The following is a 27,582-nucleotide window of genomic DNA, read 5'->3' as shown; positions in this document are numbered from 1 at the left end:
CTGAATGATTAATTAATGAAAGATTAATTAAGTATTACAAATACCTAGGTCCTGCTAGGGCATATGATACTCCCCCACCCCCAACTCTAGGATCAAAGACACTGTTTAAATCCATAAAGAATTACATAAATTGTGTATGTATAACAGTAAATATATATCTACAGTACAAATCGCATTTATATATTATCTGTACCAAGATACAGTATACAGTATTTCATGTCAAACTTTGATTTATTTTGAATGAAACAAAAAACAACAAACAAACAAGCAGGAAAAAGGTAACTTGGAGCATCAGATGAAATGTTCCCTCTTTTCTGTATTTTATGTTTAGCTGAAGCAGGCACTTTATTGTTGGTGACAACTGATTGGGAAAACTGGCAAAGCGTTACAGTTGTGTTGCTATTAAATCTACGGAATTGGTCTGAGTCAGTGCCATATCCATGCAATGAGGGTTAATGTTTAGAACCTTAGAGGGATCTGTCTCTTGAAATCTTTAACCATCTAATGTGACACATTTTGGTATGTCTCATGTTGCCATCCTTTATACATTTTAATTTTATTTCTCTTTTCAAGTTCCAGCATGAAGTTGTATTCAGCACCCCCTCTGTGTGGGGTTGAGTTCATACTTTGACGATATGCTTTATCATAGTAATGGTACCATCTTCCATCAGTCCTTGCCCCAAATCCAAAGACATTCACCTGTGAGAGAAAAAGACAATTATTGATTTAAAACCCATGATTTCAAAACATACTAAAGAGGGTGGCATGGTGGTGCAGCAGTTAGTATTGCTGCCTCACAGCTCCATTGTCCCAGCTTTGATTCTGAGCTCAGGTTATTGTCTGTTTGGACTTCCTGGCCAGGTTCTCTCCTCTGCAATGTCCATTACTAGTGCATCTCAAACAAACAATTAAAATATCATGAAAAAGTTCTTTTTTCCATAATTTAATTGAAAAAGATAAACTTTCATATATTCTATATTCATTACACATAAAGTGAAATATTTCAAGCTTTTTTGTTTTAATTTTGATGATTATGGCTTATAACTAATTAAAATCAGAAATTCAGTGTCTCAAATTATTAGAATATTTCCGAAGTTCAATCAAAAAAGATTTTCCAACACAGAAATATCCAACTTCTGAAAAATATGTTCACTTTCACAGTCAGTATTTGACTGGGGCTCCTTTACCATGAATTACTGCATCAGTGCAGTGTGGCATGGAGGTGATCAACCTATGGCACTGCTGAGGTGTTATTGAAGCCCAGGTTGCTTTGATCATGGCCTTCAGCTCATCTGTGTTTTGGGGTCGGGTGTTTCTCATCTTCCTCTTGACAATAGCCCAGAGATTCTCTCTGGGGTTCGTCAGGTGAGTTGGCTGGCCAATCAAGCACAGTAATATCATGGTCAGCAAACCATTTGGTAGAAGTTTTGGCACTGTGGGCAGATGCTAAGCCCTGCTGGAAAAGGAAATCAGCATCTCCATAAAGCTTGTCAGCATGACCCATGAAGTGCTCTAAAATCTCCTGGTAGATGGCTGTGTTGACTTTGGACTTGAGGAAACCCAGTGGACCAGCACCAGCAGATGATACGGGACCCCAAATCATCACAGACTGTGGAAACTTCACAATGGACATCAAAAACATTGGATCCTGTACCTCTCCACTCTTCCTCCAGACTCTGGGACCTTGACTGCCAATGAAATTTAAATTTTACTTTCATCTGAAAAGAGGACTTTGGACCACTGAGCAACAGTCTGGTTCTTTCTCTACTTAGCTCAGGAAAGATGTTTCTGACATTGTCTCTGGTTCAGGAGTGGCTTGATATTAGAAATGTGACAGTTGTAGCCCCTTTCCTGAAGAAGTCTGTGTGTGGTGGCTCTTGATGCACTGATATCAGCCTCAGTCCACTCCTTGTGAAGATCTCCAAAGTTCTTGAATTGACTTTTCTTGACAATCATTTCCAGGCTGTGGCCATTCCTGTTGCTTGTGCACCTTTTCCAACCAGCCTTTCCAGCAATGACCTTCTGTGGCTTACCCTCTTTGTGGAGAGTGTTGATGATTGTCTTCTGGACAACTGTCAAATCAGCAGTCCTCCCAATGATTGCGGTTGTGTGGACTGAACAAGATCAAGAGATGCATGGTATTTCTTGTGTTTTACTCAAATTTGAAATGAAATACTCATATTTAGAGATTTTTAATCTTATTTTTTGCACTGGAGAAAATAATTATAAAAAATTAAAATAGAAAAAAAGACTGAAACATTTTAAATTTGTGCAATTGTGCAATGAGTCTAGTATATATTAAAAGTTCATCTCATCTCATCTCATCTCATCTCATCTCATCTCATCTTCTTCCGCTTTATCCGGGACCGGGTCGTGGAGGCAACAGTCTAAGCAGGGAAGCCCAAACTTCCCTTTCCCCAGACACCTCAGCCAGCTCCTCGGGAAGAACACCGAGGCGTTCCCAGGCCAGCCGAGAGACATAGTCCCTCCAGCGTGTCCTGGGTCTTCCCCGGGGCCTCCTCCCGGGGGGACATGCTTGGAACACCTCCCCAGGGAGGCGTCCAGGAGGCTTCCAAAAAAGATGCACGAGCCACCTCAGCTGATTCCTCTCGATGTGGAGCAGCAGCGGCTCTACTCCGAGATCCTCCCGAGTGACTGTGCTTCTCACCCTATCTCTAAGGGAGCGCCCAGCCACCCTGCGAAGGAAACTCATTTCGGCCGCTTGTATCCGCGATCTTGTTCTTTCGGTCATTACCCAAAGCTCATGACCATAGGTGAGAGTCGGAACGTAGATCAACCGGTAAATTGAAAGCTTCGCCTTTTGGCTCAGCTCCTTCTTCAGCACGACGGACTGGTAAAGCGACCGCATCACTGCGGAGGCTGCACCGATCCGCCTGTCGATCTCACGCTCCATACTTCCCTCACTCGTGAACAAGATCCCGAGATACTTAAACTCCTCCACTTGAGGCAGAACTTCTCCACCAACCTGGAGAGGGCAAGCCACCCTTTTCCGGTTGAGAACCATGGCCTCGGACTTGGAGGTGCTGATTCTCATCCCAGCCGCTTCACACTCGACTGCAAACCGCCCCAGTGCATGCTGAAGGTCCTGGTTTGAAGAAGCCAACAGGACAACATCATCCGCAAAAAGCAGAGATGAAATCCTGTGGTTCCCAAACAGGATTCCTTCTGGCCCCTGGCTGCACCTAGAAATTCTGTCCATAAAAATTATGAACAGACCCGGTGACAAAGGGCAGCCCTGCCGGAGTCCAACATGCACTGGGAACAGGTCTGACTTACTGCCGGCAATGCGAACCAGACTCCTGCTCCATTCGTACAGGGACCAGACAGCCCTTAGCAAAGAGCCCCGAACCCCATACTCCCGAAGCACCCCCCACAGAATACTATGGGGGACACGGTCGAATGCCTTCTCCAGATCCACAAAGCACATGTGGACTGGTTGGGCAAACTCCCATGAACCCTCGAGCACCCTATGAAGGGTATAGAGCTGGTCCAGTGTTCCGCGACCAGGACGAAAACCGCATTGTTCCTCCTGGATCCGAGGTTCGACTATTAGTCGAATTCTCCTCTCTAGTACCCTGGAGTAAACCTTCCCTGGGAGGCTGAGAAGTGTGATTCCCCTATAATTGGAGCACACTCTCCGGTCCCCTTTCTTAAAAAGAGGGACCACCACCCCAGTCTGCCACTCCAGAGGCACTGTCCCTGACCGCCACGCGATGTTGCAGAGGCGTGTCAACCAAGACAGCCCCACAACATCCAGAGACTTGAGATACTCAGGGTGGATCTCATCCACCCCCAGTGCCTTGCCACTGAGGAGCTTGCAAACCACCTCAGTGACTTTGGCTTGGGTAATGGATGAGTCCACCTCTGAGTCATCAGCCTCAGTCTCCTCAGTGGAAGACATGATGGTGGGATTGAGGAGATCCTCAAAGTATTCCTTCCACCGCCCGACAATGTCCCCAGTCGAGGTCAACAGCTCCCCACCTGCACTGTAAACAGTGTTGGCAGAGTACTGCTTCCCCCTCCTGAGGCACCAGACGGTTTGCCAGAATTTCTTCGAGGCCGACTGATAGTCCTTCTCCATGGCCTCCCCGAACTCCTCCCAGTTCTGAGTTTTTGCCTCCGCAACTGCCCGAGCTGCAGCACGCCTGGCCTGCCGATACCCATCAGCTGCCTCGGGAGTCCTGGAGGTTAACATGGCCCGATAGGACTCCTCCTTCAGCTTGACGGCATCCCTTACTTCTGGTGTCCACCACCGGGTTCGGGGATTGCCGCCACGACAGGCACCGGAGACCTTTCGGCCACAGCTCTGAACAGCTGCATCCACAATGGAGGTAGAGAACATGGTCCACTCAGACTCAATGTCCCCCGCCTCCCTCAGAAGCTGGGAAAAGCTCTCCCGGAGGTGGGAGTTAAAGACCTCCCCAACAGAGTGCTCGGCCAGACGTTCCCAGCAGACCCTCACCATACGTTTGGGCCTGCCAGGTCTGTCCAGCTTCCTCCTCCGCCAGCGGATCCAACTCACCACCAGGTGGTGATCAGTTGACAGCTCAGCCCCTCTCTTCACCCGAGTGTCCAAGACATAGGGCCGGAGATCAGATTAAATGACTACAAAGTCTATCATCGACCTCCGACCTAAGGTGTCCTGGTGCCATGTGCACTTATGGACACCCCTATGCTCGAACATGGTGTTCGTTATGGACAAACCGTGACTAGCACAGAAGTCCAATAACAAAACACCACTCGGGTTCAGATCAGGGAGGCCATTCCTCCCAACCACGCCCCTCCAGGTGTCACTGTCGTCGCCCACGTGAGCATTGAAGTCCCCCAGTAGCACAATGGAGTCCCCAGTCTGAGCACTCCTCAGTACCTCTCCCAGGGACTCCAAGAAGGCCGGATACTCTACACTGCTATTTGGGCCGTAGGCACAAACAACAGCAAGAGCCCTCTCCCCAATCCAAAGGCGCAGAGAGGCGACCCTCTCGTTCACTGGGGTAAACTCCAACACATGGCGGCTGAGCTGGGGAGCTATAAGCAAGCCCACACCAGCCCGCCGCCGCTCACCACGGGCGACTCCAGAGAAGTGGAGAGTCCAGCCCCTCTCGAGGAGCTGGGTTCCAGAGCCCAAGCTGTGCATGGAGGTGAGCCCGACTATCTCTAGCCGGTACCATTAAAAGTTCACTTTTTAAATAACTGATGGAAAATATTGAACTTTATGATATTCTAATTGTTTGAGATGTACTAGTCAAGATTCCACTCAATTCTGTGGTTTACTCTGATAGGCCCCTTAAATAATACTTTATGAAGCACATTTTGCTTGTAATACCATAGTGTATTGAGGTAAAAGTCTACTGTGGCAGCGGGGGTGTGGTCAAGCGTCAGTCTGTGACTGGAGGGCGGAGTCAGGGAAGGTAAGTGGCAGAATCACTACACCTGAGGTCAATTAACCTTTGTTTGTGTGTCTTCCCCAGCAGTGGTGGTTGGTAGTCTGTCAAACAGGGTAGGCTGGTCGGTTATGATATTTCCAGATTTTAAAAGAAAAAAGAAAACACACATAAATTTTGCCCATACTCTTGCCTCTGATCTGGCCGATTGTTGGCAGGGTCACAAACTGTGAAATAACAGGTTCTTTTGGCCCATTAGCCTACTGTCCAATATACATGATGGTAGTGTTGGGGGGTATATTTTAACATTTTGTATTTTAAAATTGTGGCATGTTGTTTAAAAATTGATCATTATTGAAAGCAGCTCTTTGTCAGGAACATCAGCAGTAACAGCAGAGTCTTCCGGAAACCACTGACCTTGGGGAGCCAAACATAGAGCTGGGTGCCACACATTTCATTCAATGACACTTTCCCTATATTTTACTTATTTTGACTGAGAAATGTTTTATTGACAATTTTGATAACCCTTCACTTTTAATCTTGGCCTGTAGTGTGAAATGTTCTCGGCTGTGTTTTTGTTTAAAAATGTTTTCCAAATTGTAGAAGTGTTTAATTCATATCCAGAAAAATATATATTCCAATATAATAATAATAATAATTAATAATAATAATAATAATAATAATAATAATAATAATAATAATAATAAGTTCAACTTATATAGCGCCTTTCAAGAAACCCAAGGGCGCTTTACAATTATAGACAAAGAAAAAAAATAATAACAATAATAAATAAATAAATGAATAAATGAATGAATAAATAATAAAAAATAAAAAGTCCACCAAGTAGGAGTCAGGATGTAATTCCAGTGGTGTAGCAGCCACAGTACCACCAAAAGGCGCATGAAAACGAGTCCCACATCTCCAGCATAGCTGCCGTGATGCCGTCAGCCACATCACTCAAACACCACGGCATGGATCCACAAAGCGAGCAGAGAAGCTCCGCCACGCAGAGCGCTGGTGTGTCCCAAACCGCCTGCACAGCCGCCGCGACACCACCGAGCAACATCGCTCGGAACATCACGCCAAGCATTAAAGCGCAGAGCACTGGACAACCATGAATGTTAAATGAGCAGCGAGCTCACTGCAGTCCATAGCTGGGAGCGCAGGCATCGCCCACAGCGAACCAAGGCCTAGAGGGAACCGACGCCCAAAACTGGGTCCGGAGCTACACCACAACCGGCGGACAAAACACTCAAACAAACATCAAACGACACAAACACACAGAAAAAATAAATAAATAAATAAATACAATGAAAATTGAAAAAGAAATAAAATAAAAATAAAAAACTCTGGTGAGAAGCGGCAGCCAGAATGCGCATGACGTATATATACTCAGCATAAACATTTTAAATAGATTCTATATTTTTGGTCCATCCATGACATATTACTAAAGTAGCCTATTTACTGTTGTTGATGTGGGTCACTTGCTGTTAGCCAATTCACTTTCTCGTACCAGGAGAGCTGAAAGGAATGAGTATTATTCCCTACCTTTTTCACCAAGTCAATTTGAGGCGTTGGTCTACCCTGCTCTTTAATTTTAATTTTTTCCTCAAAAGGAAGACTGGCAAATGGCTTTGCCAAAATTAAATCAGTAATGCTTGGCATCCGTGTGCAGCTTTCTTGCTAGCTGACTAGCCCCCTCAAGTTCAAGTTCAGTCACTCAAATAAATGAAATTTCTGGAACTAAGATAGCAAACTTGACAACACTATATTTACACTTTATTTACAATGAAAATATATACAAACTAAAAAAGCTGGTAGAAACCGTATGTAATGAATGAAATCGAAATGTAAGCTGATCTCTTACAATACACCACAGCACTTGCGAATCCGCATGGGACTGAACTGAAATTCACTGCTGCCTGTCTATAGTTGAAACGAGCTGTCAATCAAAGAAAATATCCAGCCGCTTTCACCAATCACCAGTCTCCTCACAGAAATTGCCATGTCCCTCCCACTGTGAGGCTCGGAGTCTGTGGGCGGGCATTTTCGCAGTATTTGTCCAATAATCGTCTTGCATTTTGAGATTGACAAGCGCATAGCTCCCAAATGCCATTGAAGTCCACTGAGGCTGGGAGTCCGGGGGACTCCGTGGGCAGGCATTTTCGCAGTATTTGTCCAATAACCATCTTGCATTTTGAGATTGAAAAGCGCATAGCTCCCAAATGCCATTGAAGTCCACTGAGGCTGGGCTGCATCGCGCTGTCACGAGGGGGAAAACTCACACACACATTAGGCGAACTAGGGAAAGTTATAACGGAATGATTTCGCACTGTAGTTGGGTTGAGCACATATATTTCTATGATTCTGGATCTGAAATAGCAATGTTATACGGTCGGCTATAACATAAGCCTAGAGCAATTCATCCTAAATGATGTTCATCATTTTTAGAGGAGGCTGAGCCTCCCTCGTTGTCTTAGAGCAATCGCCCGTGTTCCCCAGTGACCGCACCCTATATAAGGAGGGAGAGAGAAGAGGAAGGGAGCTCTCTCCCAAACCAGACGACTAATGTGTGTGTGTCTGGGTGACTGGGAGGGTGTGTGTTAAATGCTGAAAAGCTAAATAAAAGAGTTTTGACAACTCAGTTCTGGCCTGCCGTACTTCTGTGCTCCACCCACCTGCTCAAAGTCTTACATCTACACTGTAGCCCATCTGGATTCTGCAATTTTATTCCACTCTTGCTTGCAAAAATGCTCAAGATCTATCAAATTGCAAGGGGATTTCCAGTGTACAGCCCTCTTCAAGTTTTTTTTCCCCCCACTGTCAGAGTGCAGGCACTTACAGATGTAATTGCAGGAAGAAGCAATGAACAAACAGTTTAGAGCCAAATCGAAAAGGAGAAATCATAGTCAGTAGGTGGGCAAGGGTTGGTCGATCAGCAAATAGAGTAACGTAGACAAAACCAGGAAGAAGAAACGTGAGAAGGATAGCGAGAGTTAAAATAATGAGAGATCAGGCAGATAATACAAAAGCTTGGTATGGACTGGAAAAGCAGAATGATACTTCGCAATGAGGCAGAGTTTGAGAGGGGCTTAAAGTGCATATTCTGGACCAATGTCGTTTTTTTTTTAATCTGAAAGCATGTCCCTTTACACACTCATCCAGAAGGGTAATTTTGCACAAGGCCATCTGTATACAGGAGAAAAAAATAAAATAATTTGCATCTGGAAAAATCCCAAGGGAGTCTGGAGCCAGATTAGTGATGTTAGCTGTGGAACCGCCAGTAGGCTGTGCGAGCTTTGCACGGTTTCAGTGCACGGCCTATGTAGACCAAGCACTCCCATTTCTCTCTCATTGTCCGGTCTTTTTGAAATCAATGAGTATTAATCCCATCAAGATTGGTGTTGCTACACCCTCCTACGATACATCTGTTAACCATTTAAATAATTACGTGATAACATTGAAGAAATTTGCAGAAAACCACCAGGTCGTTTTCTCATAAACAAACCAGCGCTGACATAGGATTCAGAAGGAGGTGTCCTGCACGCGGAGTCACAAAAATCAATATTTCCCGGGAAATCCAAATGCCAAGTTTTGTCAGAGGTAGACAAATTCGCCTCAAATGGCTTGATTTCAACTGAATTTTTCTGGTATTGCGCAAGGTAAAAAATTGCACAAAATGCAAAATGTGACAGATATTTGACCAAAGTTTAATATAAAATAAGGGAATTACATTAATCTTGTTCCTGAATTTACCCGTGATATGCACTTTAAGTAGCATGGTGGTAATTGACCTAATGACAAACAGTTGAGTTCAGTACTCTGGTGACAGGGGGTGCTGTGGATCTTGGTCATTGTAGTCTTTGGTGGTCTTGTTTGTAGTTTGGTTAGCGCTGTTGGTTTCAGCACTCCTACTGACAGAACCCTCCCCAAGGAGCTATACTTTTCTTGGGACGCCCTCTGCCCTTAGGTGTGGGTTTGTCGGGATTTTGAGCATGGAACTCCTGTTTCATCAGGGGCATCCTTAGCACATACCTAGCTTCTCTTTTCAGGCCCATAGCCTTCCCAATCTACCAGATATTCAATTTGACCTGTTGTGCGTCTGGAGCCGAGCAGTCAATTTATCTGGTAGATGGGTACTCCCTCCAAACTTAATGGTTGCGGTCATTGTAGTCTTTGGTGACCATGTTTGTAGTTTGGTTACCACTGTTGGTTTCCATGCTCCTACTGACACCCATGTTTCAAATGGATTTAACTCTGGGCTCTGAATGGACCATCTTTTTCTTCTGAAGTCATTCATTCGTTTATTTTACTTGGATCAGTGTTTCGTTTTTGAAAGTATTTATGCTGAAATAGTTTGGCATTTGGAGCCATGCATGATTCCTCAATCTTGACTAGAACTCTGGTCATTGAAGAGAAGCAGCTCTGTAGCATGATGCTGCCACCACCATGCTTCACTGGAAGTATGGTGTCCTTTGGGTAAAAAGCTGCCATGCTTTTAAGCCAAAAATAGAGAGTATTTTTTAGAATTATTCCTATCAAGTTCTTCCTTGATATCAGCAGACCATGATACGTGGCACATGGTGATTTGTGTGGGCTTGGATTTTAATTTTATATATTTTATGTGAGTAACGGCTTCTTTTTTGCCACACTGTTCTTTCACCCAGATATGAAGAATATGAGGGATTGTTGTACATGCAGGGAGTGACCAGTACTTGCCAGATATTCCTGCAGCTCTTTTAAAGTTGCTGTAGATGTTTTGAAAGAATTCCTCATCAATCCTTTCTTGTATTTTCAACCCATTTTGGAAGAACATTGCGTTCTTGCTAATATCACTGTGTTGCCCCATTTTCCTGACTTCATTTATACCCCACTCCTAGTCAGCACTTTTTGACAAAGCATTCTATCAATTTCCAATATGGCTTGTAAACATTTTTCTGTATTCATTTTTTTTTATTTTTACTGATGAAATATAACATAATTTGGTGTCCAGGGATCTCTCATGAAGACACTCTGGCAAATGTGCAGAACAACTATGGTAAAGTGGTGGTTTTACCTGGTCACAAATATGCAGGGCCAACACGAGTGTGAGGAAGCCAGTGGAAGGATATCTCCCATGTTCTCTTGACCAGTTCTTGTAGACATATCTCATGAACTCAGGACTCATGATCATCACCTATAACAACAACCAGGGAGGACATTGTCAAAAGAAAATGTATTGTTTTTTGATGTTTATACAATATGAATATTTTAATGCACCAGGCATTGAAACAGCACTAATCATAGTAAATCACTGACTGCTTTAATGAATCATTTAAGAGGCATATCATCTTATCATGGAAAAATTAGTTTTCAAGTAACCCCAGGCCAGATAATTATCAGCCTGTCCCAGTATTTAATTATGCTGAGTAGCATGACATTTAGTCTGGCTTGGGTAGCTCTAAACATTTAAGGAATTAGTTGTCATTTTGTAATATGAAAAGCATTAAATGGGTTATTATTAAAGATGTTTACTCACCTTGTCTTTGTTTGCTTGTATTGTACGTTTAACATTGGTATATGTGCTAAAACAACACAACAAAAAAAGTCATCATATCAAAACAAGAACCTGCTAGAGTAGCATGATGTACAGATCAGTTTCACTTCACAGCAGTTGTGTGCCCTCACCGTGTAATGTTTTTGGTGGTGAAGATACTAATGAGCCACTCCATGTCCAAAACTTTAAATGGCAGCAGCACCAGATGGGTGGAGTTGTCCAAGTCCATAGCACTCTCAGGGTACATGGCTCGGTGTGTGGTTTTCAATCCAACATCCCTCTCATAGCCTTTAGTGGGACCCTGATTCATCCTATGTCATAATATAACACTTTGCCAAGGTTTTACATCTGTATGTACAAAAACTAATGGTCTTTCTGTTTATCAAAGTAGAGATAATGACAAATTTAGGTAAGCAGGTAAGTTGGTGTGTGGATGCATAAGAAAGTTGGGTTGATAGGTACTTTCTTTGGGTGGGGATGCAATTTGTAGGGTAGGTGGTTGGGTAGATCAGTGAGTGGGTTGGTAGGTAGAATAAGTAGATAGGAAAGCAGGCAAGTGGGTTGGGTAGATGGTTCAGTAGAAAGGTAAGGCAATCAGTGGGTGTGTTTTTTGGATGCATAAATAGGTAGATCATGTGGGTGGGTCCATAGGAAGGTAGGATTAGTAAGTAGGTAGGTAATCATTGTAAGTTCTTCGATCAAACAGTGCAGCCTATTTGTTGGTACCTCAAATAGTGAAGACTTCAGCAGGGACAGAAGTAATGACTGCATTCATCATGAACAGTCTTGCACTCAAGTATCAATCAATGAACAGCTGATAACTTCAGTAAAATAGACTTCATGTTAAAACTCTCATGAATTTCCTGGTGACACAATTTCACATTTTTACCATATAGGAGGCAGTTATAGAAGTGAGCTATTTATATTCAAGCTATCCATTATTACCCAGATAAGGATGGGTTCCTCTTACAGTTTCTTTCTCATGTAATTTCAAGGAGTTTTTTCCTTGTCACCGTCATTTCAGGCTTGCTTATTATGGATAAATTCATGAATTCATATTTTAAATTTTATATCCAGAAGTTATCTTCTTGTTAAGCCATTGTGCAACAGGTGTCTATAATTAAAAGTGCTATACAAATGGAAGTCAATTCATGTCAACTTTATTTGTACAGCGCTTTTAACAGGCATTGTCAAAAAGCAGCTTTACAGAAAATTAAAACTTTAAACATATGAGCTAATTTTATCCCTAATAAATTTATTTATCCCTGATGAGCAAGCCTGAGGCAACAGTGCTAAGGAAACACTCTTTCACACGACATGAGGAAGAAACCTTGAGAGGAACCAAACTCAAAAGGGAGCCCATCCTCATCTGGGTGATAACAGATAGCATGATGAAAATAACTCACTTCTATAACTGCGTCCTATAAAGTCACCAAGTACAACTGCGCAACCAGGATATTCATTATAGTTTGAGCATGAAGTCTATTTTGCTAAAGTTATCAACTGTTCATATAGAGCATAAAATTGACTTGAATTGACAAGCACCTGATAATGAAGTCATGAGAATCTATTAGTTGACCATAATGGGATCCGATCAGGTTGTCCGAGTTGCCCACCACAGCGCAGGTTCTGCAGCGGTCAGGACCAGCATCATTGTAGTGCTCCTTATCAGGGAAGTGTAAGAATAGAGGCTGCACAACATCTCTGTATTTCATTTTATGGTATGGTTGTAGCTTCTGAGAAAATATAAAAGAGTGTCCTGCTTTAGTATTTGCATGGATATAGCAACCTCATTTAACCTTCTGTACTGCAGTAGAATTCGAGAACAATGCAGCATTTCACTAAGAAGAGCAAAGAAGTTCCTTTTGTCTTTTGTAAACAGAGTTATCCATCTATCTATCCATCCATCCATTATCTGTAGCTGCTTATCCTGTTCTACAGGGTTGCAGGCAAGCTGGAGCCTATCCCAGCTGATTATGGGCGAAAGGCAGGGTACACCCTGGACAAGTCACCAGGTCATCGCAGGGCTGACACAGAGACAAACAACCATTCACACCTACAGTCAATCTAGACCCACCAATTAGCCTAACCTTCATGTCTTTAGACTGTGGGGGAAACCGGAGCACCCGGAGGAAACCCATGCAGACATGGGAGAACATGCAAACTCCACACAGAAAGGCCCCTGTCGGCCGCTGGGCTCAAACCCAGGACCTTCATGCTGTGAGGTGACAGTGCTAACCACTACACCACTGTGCCGCCCCTATTTGTGATATCATTTTGTAAATAATTACACAGCAAGTTATTTATCAAACACTACTAAACCACATAGATCATAAGAAGTCGGCTGAGAAGTTCATAATTTCACCAACAAGATAAATCAAAAGATTATGATTTGTTTTCTCTCTCTCACTTGGGTTTGTGTTTCATGCTGGAAGGTGTACAGTGGTGCTTGAAAGTAGTGAACCCTTTAGAATTTTCTATATTTCTGCATAAATACAATATAAAACATCATCAGATTGTCACACAAGTCCTAAAAGTAGATAAAGAGAACCCAGTTAAGCAAATGAGGCAAAAATATTACATTTGCTCATTTATTTATTGAGGAAAATGATCCAATATTACATATTTGTGAGTGGTAAAAGTATGTGAACCTTTACTTTCAATATCTGGTGTGACCCCCTTGTGCAGCAATAACTGCAACTAAATGTTTCCGGTAACTGTTGATCTGTCCTGCACACCAGCTTGGAGGAATTTTAGCCCATTCCTCCATACAGAACAGCTTCAACTCTGGGATGTTGGTGGGTTACCTCACATGAACTGTTCACTTCAGGTCCTTCCGCAACATTTCGATTGGATTAAGGTCAGGACATTGACTTGGCCATTCCAAAACATTAACTTTATTCTTCTTTAACCATTCGTTGGTAGAATGACTTGTGTGCTTAGGGTCCTTCTCTTTCTGCATAACCCACCTTCTCTTAAGATTCAGTTCGTGGACAGAGGTCCTGACATTTTCCTTTCAAATTCGCTGGTATAATTCAGAATTAATTGTTCCATCAATAATGGCAAGCCATCCTAGCCCAGATGCAGCAAACCAGGCCCAAACCATGATACTACCACCACCAACATGTTTCACAGCTGGGATAAGGTATTTATGCTGGAATGCAGTGTTTTCCTTTCTCCAAACAGAACGCTTCTCATTTAAACCAAAAAGTTCTATTTTGGTCTCATCCATCCACAAAACATTTTTCCAATAGCCTTGTGGCTTGTCCACATGATCTTTAGCAAACTACAGATGAGTAGCAATGTTCTTTTTGAAGAGCAGTGGCTTTCTCCTTGCAAACCTGCCATGCACACCATTGTTGTTCAGTGTTCTCCTGATGGTGGACTCATGAACATGAACATTAGCCAATGTGAGAGAGGCCTTCAGTTGCTTAGAAGTTACCCTGAGGTCCTTTGTGACCTCCCCGACTATTACACACCTTGCTCTTGGAGTGATCTTTGTTGGCCGACCACTCCTGGGGAGGGTAACAATGGTTTTGAATTTACTCCATTTGTACACAGTCTGTCTGACTGTGGATTGGTGGAGGCCAAACTCTTTAGAGATGGTTTTGTAACCTTTTCCAGCCTGATAAGCATCAACGACGCTTTTTCTGAGGTCCTCAGAAATCTCCTTTGTTCATGCCATGATACACTTCCACAAACATGTGTTGAAGATCAGACTTTGATAGATCCCTGTTCGTTAAATAAAACAGGGTGCCCACTCACACCCGATTGTCATCCCATTGATTAAAAATACCTGACTCTAATTTCACTTTCAAATTAACTGCTAATCATAGGGGTTCACATACTTTTGCCACTCATGGGTATGTAATATTGGATCATATTCCTCAATAAATAAATGACCAAGTATAATTTTTTGTCTGAGCACCTCTCAGGTGCTCAGACTGGGGACTCCATTGTTCTACTGGGGGACTTCAACACTCATGGGGGCGACGACAGTGACACCTGGAGGGGCGCAATTGGGAGGAACAGCCTCCCCGATCTGAACCCGAGTGGTGCTTTGTTATTGGACTTCTGTGCTAGTCATGGTTTGTCCATAACAAACACCATGTTCGAGCATAGGGGTGTCCATAAGTGCATGTGGCACCAGGACACCTTTGGTCGGAGGTCGATGATCGACTTTGTTGTCATTTCATCTGAACTCTGGCCCTATATCTTGGACACTTGGGTGAAGAGAGGGGCTGAGCTGTCAACTGATCACCACCTGGTGGTGAGTTGGATCTGCTGGCAGAGGAAGAAGCCGGACAGACCTGGCAGGCACAAACGTATGGTGAGGGTCTGCTGGGAATGTCTGGCCGAGCACTCTTTCGGGGAGGTCTTTAACTCCCACCTCCAGGACAGCTTCTCCCAGCTTCCGAGGGAGGCGGGGGACATTGAGTCCGAGTGGACCATGTTCTCTGCTTCCATTGTTGACGTGGCTGTTTGGAGCCATGGCCACAAGGTCTCCGGTGCCTGTCATGGTGGCAATCCCCGAACCTGGTGGTGGACACCGGAAGTAAGGGATGCCATCAAGCTGAAGGAGGTGTCCTATCGGGCCATGTTCACCTCCGGGATTTCTGAGGCAGCTGATGGGTATTGGCAGGCCAGGCATACCACAGCTCGGGCAGTGGTGGAGGCAAAAACTTGGAACTTGGAGGAGTTCGGTGAGGCCATGGAGGAGGACTATTGGTCGGCCTCAAAGAAATTCTGGCAAACCGTCCTGCACCTGAGGAGGGGGAAGCAGTACTCTGCCAACACTTTACAGTGCGGGTGGGGAGCTGTTGACCTCAACTGGGGATATTGTCGGGCGGTAGAAGGAATACTTTGAGGATCTCCTCAATCCCACTGTCATGTCTTCCATTGAGGAAGCAGCGGCTGATGACTCAGAGGTAGACTCGTCCATTACCCAAGCTGAAGTCACTGAGGTGGTTTGCAAGCTCTTCAGTGGCAAGGCACTGTGGGGTGGATGAGATCCGCCCTGAGTATTTCAAGTCTCTGTATATTGTGGGGCTGTCTTGGCTGACACGCCTCTGCAACATCGCGTGGCGGTTGGGGACAGTGCCTCTGGAGTGGCAGACTGTGGTGGTGGTCCCTTTTTTTAAAAAAGGGGACTGGAGAGGACTTCCAGTCTGCTTCTCTACTCCCTCATGCTGCTGCTCCGCAGAAATGGGAGATATACCCAAGAGAGACATTTGGAGATTTCCAAATTTGTTTGGAGAATTTGGGAGAAATTTGTTGGAAATTTGTTGGAGATGTATCACATTCTTCAACATAGATGTGCCAGAAAGTTCCAGGTTTACATTACCCAGGCAATGCCAGGGAAATGGACAACAAAGAACGACGAGAGCTGTGTCGCTAAATCTGAAGCCAAAACACCGCAGCGGGATCCCTTCGTGGAGCCCTTGCTGGTCGCCCTCCCCTTACTGTTAGGCACCATATCCAGGATTAATACAAGGAAAGGGGGAACATGGAAGATGATATTTTTACTATGTCCACATTTAAGGAACTATTAGACCATCAGAAGGAGTTATTCACAAATATGATCGAGCTTCAAGAGAAAAACTTTCGAACTTTCCTAGAAACAATCCTGAAATCAACAAACAAGAGACTTGACTGCCTTGTTAAGGAAGTACAAGAAATAAGAGATAGCTTCCAGTACTCTAAGAAGGACACAGAAGAAGGGAAATCATCAAGCTCACAGCAAGAACAGAGGATTAAGGAAATCGAAACACAACTCTCCCAACTCAAGGCTGACTCTACAACAAGTGTCAACTAAATGGATTATCTAGAGAACCAATCAAGATGCAACAATCTCCTCATCAATGGAATTCCCGACTCAAAGGAGGAAAGCTGGGAGGAAAGTGAACAAAAAGTAAGAGATATACTCAAGGAGAAGCTCAAATTAGACCCATGCAAAATTGAGATTGAATGGGCACATAGAAATGGCAGGTTCCAGCAAGGTGGAAGTCCATGACCTATTGTCGCCAAGCTCCTAAGGTATAAGGATAGATTGTCGATCTTGCAGAGAGCAAAAAAACTTGAAAGAACAGGTATCTATATCAATGAAGATTTTTCTGACGTTGTTCGCCAGAAACGAAAGAACCTCCTACCTGAGATGCAGTCAGCAAGAGAATGTGGAAACATTGAATTCCTCAGATATGACTGCCTTGTCGTCCATCCTCCCAAACCCCTTTTCCACCAAATCAGTTCCAGGGCTGGTTCGGGGCCAGTGCTGGTGCTGGTTCACAACTCGTTCAACTTGCGAGCCAGCTGAGAACCAGTTTGCTTTTCCATAGCTCACGGTGCTAAGGGAAGACACGTCATTACATCACTGTATACGTCAGTTACGTCGCTGTATACGTCATTACGTCGCTGTATATGTCAGTTACGTCGCTACATTTGCATAAACCTTGGCACGAATATTGAAGCAAAAACAACATGGAAGAAGCAGCAGCAGCAACAACAACAATAATAATAATGGCTGACTTCGCGTTTGTACAGCTGCTGCTTCTTGTCGCTTAAAAATGGCGATCTTTTGTGGTCTTGTTATTGTTGTCGGTCTTAACAACTCCGCCCCCCCCGCTGATGTAAGCGGTTCTTTCCTCTGGTCCAGCAGAGAGTTGGTGCTAGCTTGGAACCGTTTTTTCTGGCCCCAGAGCCAGTTCTTTGTCAGTGGAAACAGAAAACCCGGTTCCAAACTAAGCACTGGCCCTGAACCAGCCCTGGAACTGCTTTGGTGGAAAAGGGGCACCAGAGGCCCACTCAGAAGTGTTAATGCTTAAGATGTCTAGTCGCAACAAAACGGTTACAGCATCACTTTTTAGTATATTACCTGAAACAAACTATGGACCCTATAACTTCACAACTACGACAAATGTCTTGTCCTAAGTGCAAGAAAGTAGTACACTCCCATAATAATGCAACAATTTGCTCCTGCTGTATGAAAATATTTCATAAGAAATGTACCCCAGTTACCAAGTTGAATCAGAGGCACTGGACAACATGGATCTGTAAGTACTATAGCGATCTTTTTCCCTTTTCACATATGGAGGATAGCGAATTATGCACGCACTTAAATAACTTCAATAGTACAATGTATAATTATGAAGATTGTAACTTGATTTTTAATCCCTTCATGCTTGACACTGAAAAGGAAACAAGCTTCACTGACAGCTGGGATCCCAATTTAAATTTTTATAGTAACATCTTAGATTCAAATATGGATACGCCATGTGAATACGAGTCTGAAAATTCGTTTAACACCTTGTGTATGAAGCAAGGTCATGATACTCACGCTTTCTCAACTTTACATCTAAATATCAGAAGTCTTCCTCAAAATCATGACAATTTAATTCACTATCTATCTACCCTTAATCATGAATTCTCTATCATTGGGCTATCTGAAATATGGCTTAATCAAAGTACATCACAACTTTATGACTTTCCAAACGATACCTTAGTGCATTGTTGTAGATCAAACAGAGTTGGTGGGGGAGTATCTCTTCTTATCCGAGAAAATATAGAGTTCATACAAAGGGACGATCTAACTATACATACACATGAGGAAAATGTAGAATCCCTTTTTATGGAACTTCCAGCATTCTCCTCTCCCACTGTAAAAAATTTGATATTAGGATGTGTATACCGACTGCCTGACACTGATATTAAGGACTTTACTAGTCATCTTGCAACAACATTAGATGCAATAAATAAGGAAGGAAAAACATGTTTACTTCTTTTTGATTTTGATATAGATCTGCTCAAAAATGAGTCATACACTAACTGCTGATTTTCTAAATATGTTGTTCTCGTGCAGCATTTATCCCACCATCTCAAAACCAACAAGAATAACTAATAAATCAGCTACCTTAATAGACAATATCATAAACTCATTGACTGAATCGTACACATCAGGCGTGCTTGTAATAGATATTTCTGACCATATTTTACATCATAAAGTGTAAAAGTAGCGTGAATAAAACTAAAAGTCAGAAAAGTCGTTCACACAAATTTACTAGTTCTAATATTACAAAATTCAAAAATCTAATAGTGGCAGAAACGTGGACAACTTTTACAATCACACAAATGCAAACGATGCCTCCAATCATTTTATTCATGTCTTCACTTCTCTTTTTGAAAGATGTTTCCCTATCATTACTTATTCCAGATTTAATGTAGACAGAAACAAACCTTGGTTCACTCCTGCTCTACACAAATCATCCATTAAGAAAAATAAACTGTATAAAAAATACCTAAAAAATTCTAATCCAACTTCTTTCGGATATCCAAAATAAATTATTATCATAAAAAATTAAAGATACAACAAATAACATAAGTAACACATGGAAATTGATAAACGAGCTTCTCAATAAAAAAAAGAAGTTGAATGTTCTTCCCAACAAACTTTATGAAGGTACATCTGAAATATCCAACCTGCAAGAGATAGTCGATAGTTTCAACAACTTTTTTGTTAATATTGGACCCTCCCTAGCAAAAAAAATTGACAAGAGTGATTTTTCTCCTTTATCTTTCATTAGTGACGTCTACGCATCTTTTAGCTCCTTTGAAATACCTACTATATCCAAAATTCAAAACATTATTTGTAATCTTAAGGCTTCAGCTCCAGGTAACGACGAATTAAGCACCTCTTTAATAAAGCAAGTCAGCATCACAATATTAGAGCCCCTCACACATATTCTTAAAATGTCTTTGGAGACTGGTATAGTCCCAAATGATTTAAAGATAGCAAAAGTCATACCTCTTTAAATCTGGAGACCCCTGTTTATTGTCAAATTACCGGCCAATATCTATCTTGCCGGTCTTTTCAAAGGTTCTTGAGAAATTAGTATACAAAAGAATGTTGCAACACCTGGAAGAGAATAGCATACTTCACGAACAGCAATATGGATTCTGAAAACATCACTCAATGTACGTGACCCTCTTGAATTTAGTAGATAAAATCACCTTGGCTATAGAAAAGAATGAATTCACCATTGGAGTTTTTTTTTTGATCTATCGAAGGCCTTCGATACGGTGGACCACGAAATATTGATGGAGAAACTTAACTGTTATGGTTTTCATGGCTATGTTTTCACCTGGTTAAAAGATTACTTATCAAATAGAAAACAGTATGTTTCCAATAATATCTATTCTTCAAATACAAAACCAATCTTCTGTGGCATCACGCAAGGTTCTATTCTGGGTCCCCTGTTATTTCTCATCTATATCAACGATTTAGCTTATGTATCTGATAAAATACATGCACTATTATTTGCAGATGACACTAACTTATTTACATCACACTCAAATCTTGATGTATTAGTAAATAGAATGAATTGCGAATTAGATAAAATAAACAAATGGTTCCAAGCAAATAAATTGTCCTTAAATGTTAAGAAAACAAATTTTATTATTTTTATGGGGAAGAATAAAAAATACAATAAAGGAAATGTAAAAATAGCTATTAACAACATACCCATTGATCAAGTAACGCGCACACGTTTTTTAGGTGTCACCATTGATGAAAAACTTACTTCGAAAAAACATATCGACCTTATTTGCCAAAAAATTTATAAAAACATAGGTATCATCAGAAAAATTGCAAATCTGCTATCTTCGAAAACATTCATCATACTATACTATAGTTTGATATATCCCTATCTAGCATATTGTAACATAGTATGGGCTAGTACATACTCTACTTCACTAAAGCCACTACTCCTTCTTCAAAAACACTTCGTCCGGATCGTTTCAAATGTCTTGTACACATTCCCTTTCGCATCGTTGTTTAGTAATTTAAAAGTAATAACTGTATACGATATAAACAAGCTACAAATGTATCTTTTTGTCCATAAAATAATTAACTATAGTTCTTCTATACCAAATCAATTTAAGGGTCTTTTTAACTACAACTCAGATTTTCACCAATACAGTACAAGGCAGCGGAAAAATTTGAAACAGATCCAAGTAAAAACCCAGCAACAAATGTTCTCCATGATGTTCAGGTGCCCACAAATTTGGAATAGTTCAAATCGGAATTTACAGCTCTGCAAATCATTATCCATCTTAAAGAACATGCTAAAAAAATTCTCTACTACACAAGCAGTCATTTACCTAATTTCTTATTCATTTTTTTTAATTTCTTCCTTATATCTTGGTTGTATTTCTTAAGTTGTTGTATTTTTTGTTTAGTTATTATTTATCAAATTGATATCACTGGCTTGTTAACTTAGGTGCCGAATTTTCACTAATTAGTCATTTGTTATTTCTTTACTTATTACTTTCATTAATTTACTTAATATTAGTTATTATATATTTATTTGTTATCATTTAGTTATGGTTATTAGTTGTTGTTTTAGTCTTTTGTTTCATCACCTTTAGTTATTATAATTAATCTGTTGTAATAATAAGAAACATGGGGAAGGACTTTTATAGACCTTATTGGTCTCCACCTTCCCCAGCACAATCCAAATGTATTTTGTTTAGATGTCTTTATGTATTGTTTTTATTTGTGCGAAATAAAGAAAAAAAAGAGTGCGCACCAATTATAGGGGAAATCACACTTCTCAGCCTCCCAGGGAAGGTTTACTCCAGGGTACTGGAGAGGAGAATTCGGCCAATAGTCGAATCTCGGATCCAGGAGGAACAATGTGGTTTTCGTCCTGGTCGTGGAACACTGGACCAGCTCTATACCCTTCATAGGGTGATCAAGGGGGGTTCATGGGAGTTTGCCCAACCAGTCCACATGTGCTTTGTGGATCTGGAGAAGGCATTTGACCATGTCCCTCGTGGTATTCTGTGGGGGGTGCTTTGAGAGTATGGGGTTTGGGGCTCTTTGCTAAGGGCTGTCCGGTCCCTGTACGAACGGAGCAGGAGTCTGGTTCGCATTGCCAGCAGTAAGTCAGACCTGTTCCCAGTGCATGTTGGACTCCAGCAGGGCTGCCCTTTGTCACCAGTTCTGTTCATAATTTTTATGGACAGAATTTCTAGGTGCAACCAGGGGCCAGAGGGAATCCTGTTTGGGAACCACAGGATTTCATCTCTGCTTTTTACGGATGATGTTGTCCTGTTGGCTTCTTCAAACCAGGACCCTCAGCATGCACTGGGGCGGTTTGCAGTCAAGTGTGAAGTGGCTGGGATGAGAATCAGCACCTCCAAGTCTGAGGCCATGGTTCTCGACCGGAAAAGGGTGGCTTGCCCTCTCCAGGTTGGTGGAGAAGTTCTGCCTCAAGTGGAGGAGTTTAAGTATCTTGGGATCTTGTTCACGAGTGAGGGAAGGATGGACCGTGAGATCGACAGGCGGATCGGTGCAGCCTCTGCAGTGATGCGGTCATGATGAAGAAGGAGCTGAGCCAAAAGGTGAAGCTCTCGATTTACCGGTCGATCTACGTTCCGACTCTCACCTATGGAATTGAGCTTTGGGTAATGACTGAAAGAACAAGATTGCGGATACAAGTGGCCAAAATGAGTTTCCTTCACAGGGTGGCTGGGTGCTCCCTTAGAGATAGGGTGAGAAGCACAATTACTCGGGAGGAGCTCAGAGTAGAGCCGCTGCTCCTCCATATTGAGAGGAATCAGCTGAGGTGGCTCGGGCATCCCTTTCAGATGCCCCCTGGATGCCTCCCTGGGGAGGAGGCCCTGGGGAAGACCCAGGACATGCTCGAAGGACTATGTCTCTCGGCTGGCCTGGGAATGCCTCGGTGTTCTTCCCAAGGAGCTGGCCGAGCTGTCTGGGGAGAGGAAAGTTTGGGCTTCCATGCTCAGACTGCTGCCTCCACGACCCAGCTCTGGATAAGCGGATGAGATGAAATGAGATGAGAGGAGATATTTTTGTCTTGTTGAATTAACTGGTTTCTCTTTATGTACCTTTAGGATTTGTGTGAAAATCTGATGTTTTAGGTCATATTTGTTCAGAAATATAGAAAATTCTCAAGGGCTCACAAACTTTCAAGCACCACTGAATATTCATCTTCAGCCATCTTCAGTCCTGCAGGTTTTGTGCCAAAATAAATTGGTATTTTCAGCTGTTCATGAGTTATTCTATGAAACCGGTGCCATTTGTGTCTGCAACGTTTGATGACATGCATAAGGCGCCAAAAATGTGACAAATTGTGTTTCCAAACTGGGAAATTATTAACTAAAGTGTTCTTGAGAAAATACTATTTTTAAAGATTAAAATACAATTATTCAATTATTTTTCATTCGTCCATGGCCATTTTCACATGTCCCTATTGACCAACATAAGATTAGCATCTAAAACATCACCAAATAAATGTTCCATTTTTGTCAAACCTATATTATTTTCAGAATTATGTGTCCCTGTTTACATAAGATATTTCTATTCAAATAAAAAAATGTATATTTTGAAAAAAGTTTATGATTTGTATGCGTCCCTCTTTTTAATTCATCACCCCATCATACTAACTTATTTTGTCTATAAGTAATGGACAGTTGCTTTAGATTAGATCACCAAGAGGAAGTGACATCATTTGAGCCATTGAAGCAACAAGAAGCAAAAGCAGGCAAGTTCTGACTTTCATTTTTGTTGTTTATTTGCTGCTTGTTTATGTTGCACCAGGTCCATCATGCTCAAGCCAACCACCCTGTGATGCAAAAAAACCCTGATTTATTATAGTTGTTACACAATTAATGCAAAGAAAATTCAATTTCAAATTGAATGCACCCTGTATTTCCTGGAGAGGAGTTGGACTCTCTTCTATGCTGGAGTTGCCAAGAGTGAGTGGCTCTGGGCAGGGGTGGGGCTATTGGTAGCCCCCCAGTTTGGTTTGCTAACATCGGAGTTCTCCCCAGTAAATGAGAGGGTCATTTCCCTGCGCCTTCGGGTTGGGGAACAGTCTCTGACTATCATCTGGGCTTATGTGCCAAATGGTAGTTCAGAGCACCCGGCCTTCTTGGAGTCCTTGAGTGGGGTGCTAGACAGTGCACCACAAGGGGACTCCATTGTTTTACTGGGGGACTTCAATGCTCACATACATGGGCAATGACAGTGAGACCTGGAGAAACGGCCTGTCTGATCTGAACTTGAGTGGTGTTCAGTTGTTGGACTTTTGTGCCATGCACGTGGGGCAGTGGGAGTGTGGCCAAGCAGCAGTCTGTGAATGCAGGGCGGGGTCAGGGAAGGTAAGTGGCTAAGTCATTCCACCTGCTGTCAAATAATGTGTGTGTAATGTGTGTGTGTGTGTGTGTGTGTGAGAGAAACATCTTCACCCTAAAAGCAATTAAACTAAATCATAATTTAAGTTGAAAGTGAAGACTATTCAGACCCTCCAGGATTTCGCGATTTGCAACTTCAACGCAAATTCAACCAATCCCCGTGAATTCAGGGCGGTGTTGCAATTATATCCAATCACCACAACTTTCCCGCAAATTTGACCAATCGTTGGCGTCGTCTTGAGGTGATGTCGACAAACTACCTTCCGGCTTACTTCCAGTGTTGCCAGAATGGGCCGTTTCAAGTGCATTTTGGTGGGTTTTGAACATATTTTGGGCTGGAAAACGTCAGCAGTATCTGGCAACACTGCTTACTTCCGTGTTTCCGTTCAAGAGAAGCAGCATGTGTGAGTCAGTGTTTATGTAGGCTTAAATTCTGTTACTGAAAGTGTGTTATGTTTACAGTGAAGGACTGTGTGCACTTTACATTATTTTTTTACTTAATACAAGAAATTAATGGATGCCAACATTTTTGCCAAAATGGTATTTTATTTTCCATTGTTTAGGCAGCTTCAGCATCATACTGTGAGATTCTGTTCAATTTTTTTTTCTTCTCTGAAGCCTGAGCCATTTATATTATTAGTTTATAATTATTGTTTAATTTAGTCTTCAGGAGAGACTGCCTGCACACAGTACTAGTATTAATATTTTTTTTTTCTTACATGAAAGCTGAGGCATTTATATTATATTTTAAGGTAACTTCATGTTGTGCTGTGAGGTTCTATGCACTTTAACTTTTGAACCAACAGGTGCATTTGGATAAGTAAAGCCTATTTTTCTGCATTTTTGTAGTCCTGGTAATCTTTTATATTGGTAAAGTTGTTTATCGGACCATTTCTCAGTGTCTTTGTTCTTTTAATCAATAGTTTTTCAGTAATAACTTAATATTTAACATATCACTCAATTTTAATCACAAAAAGAGAAAATTGCAACAATTTCTCGCAACTTTCACTTCCTCCCGCAATGTAATCGCAACAAAAACCTAAAAAACACTGCAACTTTCATCACAATTTTTTTGGAAAAACCCCTGCAACATCAGACATTTTAGCCCACAACAATCACAAAAAAGGCCCGCAAAATCCTGGGGGGACTGACTATTTGGAGCTGCAACAGATTTCATTTATTTGTCATCATTTCTCTTCGTTGTTGCGCCATCTCAGGTGCTGTGGAAAGTTCCAGAAAAGGAATGTTGACACAATGACATGCTTGTTCCTTTTCAGGTTTGCTTCCTCAACGCAGCATTATGGCTTCCCTTTAACCAGCCTAATTTAGTTCAATTCAATCAAGTTAACTATACCAGCAAGAAAACGCACCAACTGGAATATAAAAACAACCCAGCATGTTGTAGATACAGTGGGGCAAAAAAGTATTTAGTCAGTCACCAATTGTGCAAGTTCTCCCACTTAAAAAGATGAGAGGCCTGTAATTTTCGTCATAGGTATACCTCAACTATGAGACACAAAATGAGAAAAAAAAATCCAGAAAATCACATTGTCTGATTTTTAAAGAATTTATTTGCAAATTATGGTGGAAAATAAGTATTTGGTCAATAACAAAAGTTCATCTCAATACTTTGTTATTTACCCTTTGTTGGCAACGACAGAGGTCAAACGCTTTCTGTAAGTCTTCACAAGGTTTTCACACACTGTTGCTGGTATTTTGGCCCATTCCTCCATGCAGATCTCCTCTAGAGCAGTGATGTTTTGGGGCTGTCACTGGGCAACACAGACTTTCAACTCCCTCCAAAGATTTTCTATGGGGTTGAGATCTGGAGACTGGCTAGGCCACTCCAGGACCTTGAAATGCTTCTTACGAAACCGCTCCTTCATTGCCTGGGCGGTGTGTTTGGGATCATTGTCATGCTGAAAGACCCAGCCACGTTTCATCATCAATGCCCTTGCTGATGGAAGGAGGTTTTCACTCAAAACCTCACAATACATGGCCCCATTCATTCTTTCCTTTACACGGATCAGTCGTCCTGGTCCCTTTGCAGAAAAACAGCCCTAAAGCATGATGTTTCCACCCCCATGCTTCACAGTAGGTATGGTGTTCTTTGGATGCAACTCAGCATTCTTTCTCCTCCAAACACGACAAGTTGAGTTTTTACCAAAAAGTTCTATTTTGGTTTCATCGGACCATATGACATTCTCCCAATCCTCTTCTGGATCATCCAAATGCTCTCTAGCAAACTTCAGATGGGCCTGGACATGTACTGGCTTAAGCAGGGGGACACGTCTGGCACTGCAGGATTTGAGTCCCTGGTGGCGTAGTGTGTTACTGATGGTAGCCTTTGTTACTTTGGTCCCAGCTCTCTGCAGGTCATTCACTAGGTCCCCCCGTGTGGTTCTGGGATTTTTGCTCACCATTCTTGTGATCATTTTGACCCCAAGGGGGGAGATCTTGCGTGGAGCCCCAGATTGAGGGAGATTATCAGTGGTCTTGTATGTCTTCCATTTTCTAATAATTGCTCCCACAGTTGATTTCTTCACACCAAGCTGCTTGCCTATTGCAGATTCAGTCTTCCCAGCCTGGTGCAGGTCTACAATTTTGTTTCTGGTGTCCTTTGACAGCTGTTTGGTCTTGGCCATAGTGGAGTTTGGAGTGTGACTGTTTGAGGTTGTGGACAGGTGTCTTTTATACTGATAACGAGTTCAAACAGGTGCCATTAATACAGGTAACGAGTGGAGGACAGAGGAGCCTCTTAAAGACGTTGTTACAGGTCTGTGAGAGCCAGAAATCTTGCTTGTTTGTAGGTGACCAAATACTTATTTTACTGAGGAATTTACCAATTAATTCATTAAAAATCCTACAATGTTATTTCCTGGATTCTTTCCCCCCATTCTGTCTCTCATAGTTGAAGTGTACCTATGATGAAAATTACAGGCCTCTCTCATCTTTTTAAGTGGGAGAACTTGCACAATTGGTGGCTGACTAAATACTTTTTTGCCCCACTGTATACATCACACACACACAGATAAAAATAAAAAAAAATAAACAAAAAAGAGCAGTATGGATTAATTAATTCTTACCAGCCACCAGTCAAGTGTGAGAGTGCTAAGATTGCTGTTTCTCCTGCTCATAAGTTTTGGCACCTGGCCGTCATAGCGCTCTGCGAACCATGGATCCTTCTTTATGCACTGCATACATGCACATGTTTTCAACAGAAAGCTATTCCATGAGATGTTCTGACCAAAACTGAAGCGGTACAGTATCAAGCAGGTGACGCACAACAATGCTAAAAATATTAGAATCCTGATGTTCATCTTCCAAATAAATTATTAATTTTCATAAATTAAAATGCACTGATGTCTCTCACGCTCCTGTGTTTAACGTTTGATGTGTTTCCTCCAACTGCATAAGCAAAGGTCACATTTG

General features: G+C 42.1%; 1 protein-coding gene across 1 annotated transcript; it reads right to left on the bottom strand.

Moving 5' to 3' along the window:
• LOC132882121 (CMP-N-acetylneuraminate-beta-galactosamide-alpha-2,3-sialyltransferase 1-like) lies at positions 1-27,582 on the bottom strand. The gene is made up of 6 exons (XM_060915383.1): positions 27,237-27,582; positions 12,484-12,674; positions 11,070-11,249; positions 10,921-10,966; positions 10,459-10,578; positions 1-699 (listed from the first exon to the last, which is right to left on the bottom strand). The coding sequence occupies exons 1-6, from the start codon at positions 27,468-27,470 to the stop codon at positions 502-504; spliced, it is 969 nt and encodes a 322-aa protein (XP_060771366.1). The 5' UTR covers positions 27,471-27,582; the 3' UTR covers positions 1-501.

The sequence above is a fragment of the Neoarius graeffei genome, chromosome 2 (genome assembly GCF_027579695.1).
Source record: "Neoarius graeffei isolate fNeoGra1 chromosome 2, fNeoGra1.pri, whole genome shotgun sequence".
NCBI classification, from domain to species: Eukaryota; Metazoa; Chordata; class Actinopteri; order Siluriformes; family Ariidae; genus Neoarius; species Neoarius graeffei.
This window is presented reverse-complemented; position numbering and strand designations above follow the sequence as displayed.

Excerpts from the sequence above, each read along its gene's own strand:
- LOC132882121 (XM_060915383.1), bottom strand. The coding sequence starts at position 27,470 with ATGAACATCAGGATTCTAATATTTTTAGCATTGTTGTGCGTCACCTGC. Across the intron at positions 10,967-11,069 it reads ACCACCAAAAACATTACACG|CACATATACCAATGTTAAAC; the intron begins GTGAGGGCACAC and ends GTGTTGTTTTAG. Across the intron at positions 10,579-10,920 it reads TACAAGCAAACAAAGACAAG|GTGATGATCATGAGTCCTGA; the intron begins GTGAGTAAACAT and ends TTGTTGTTATAG.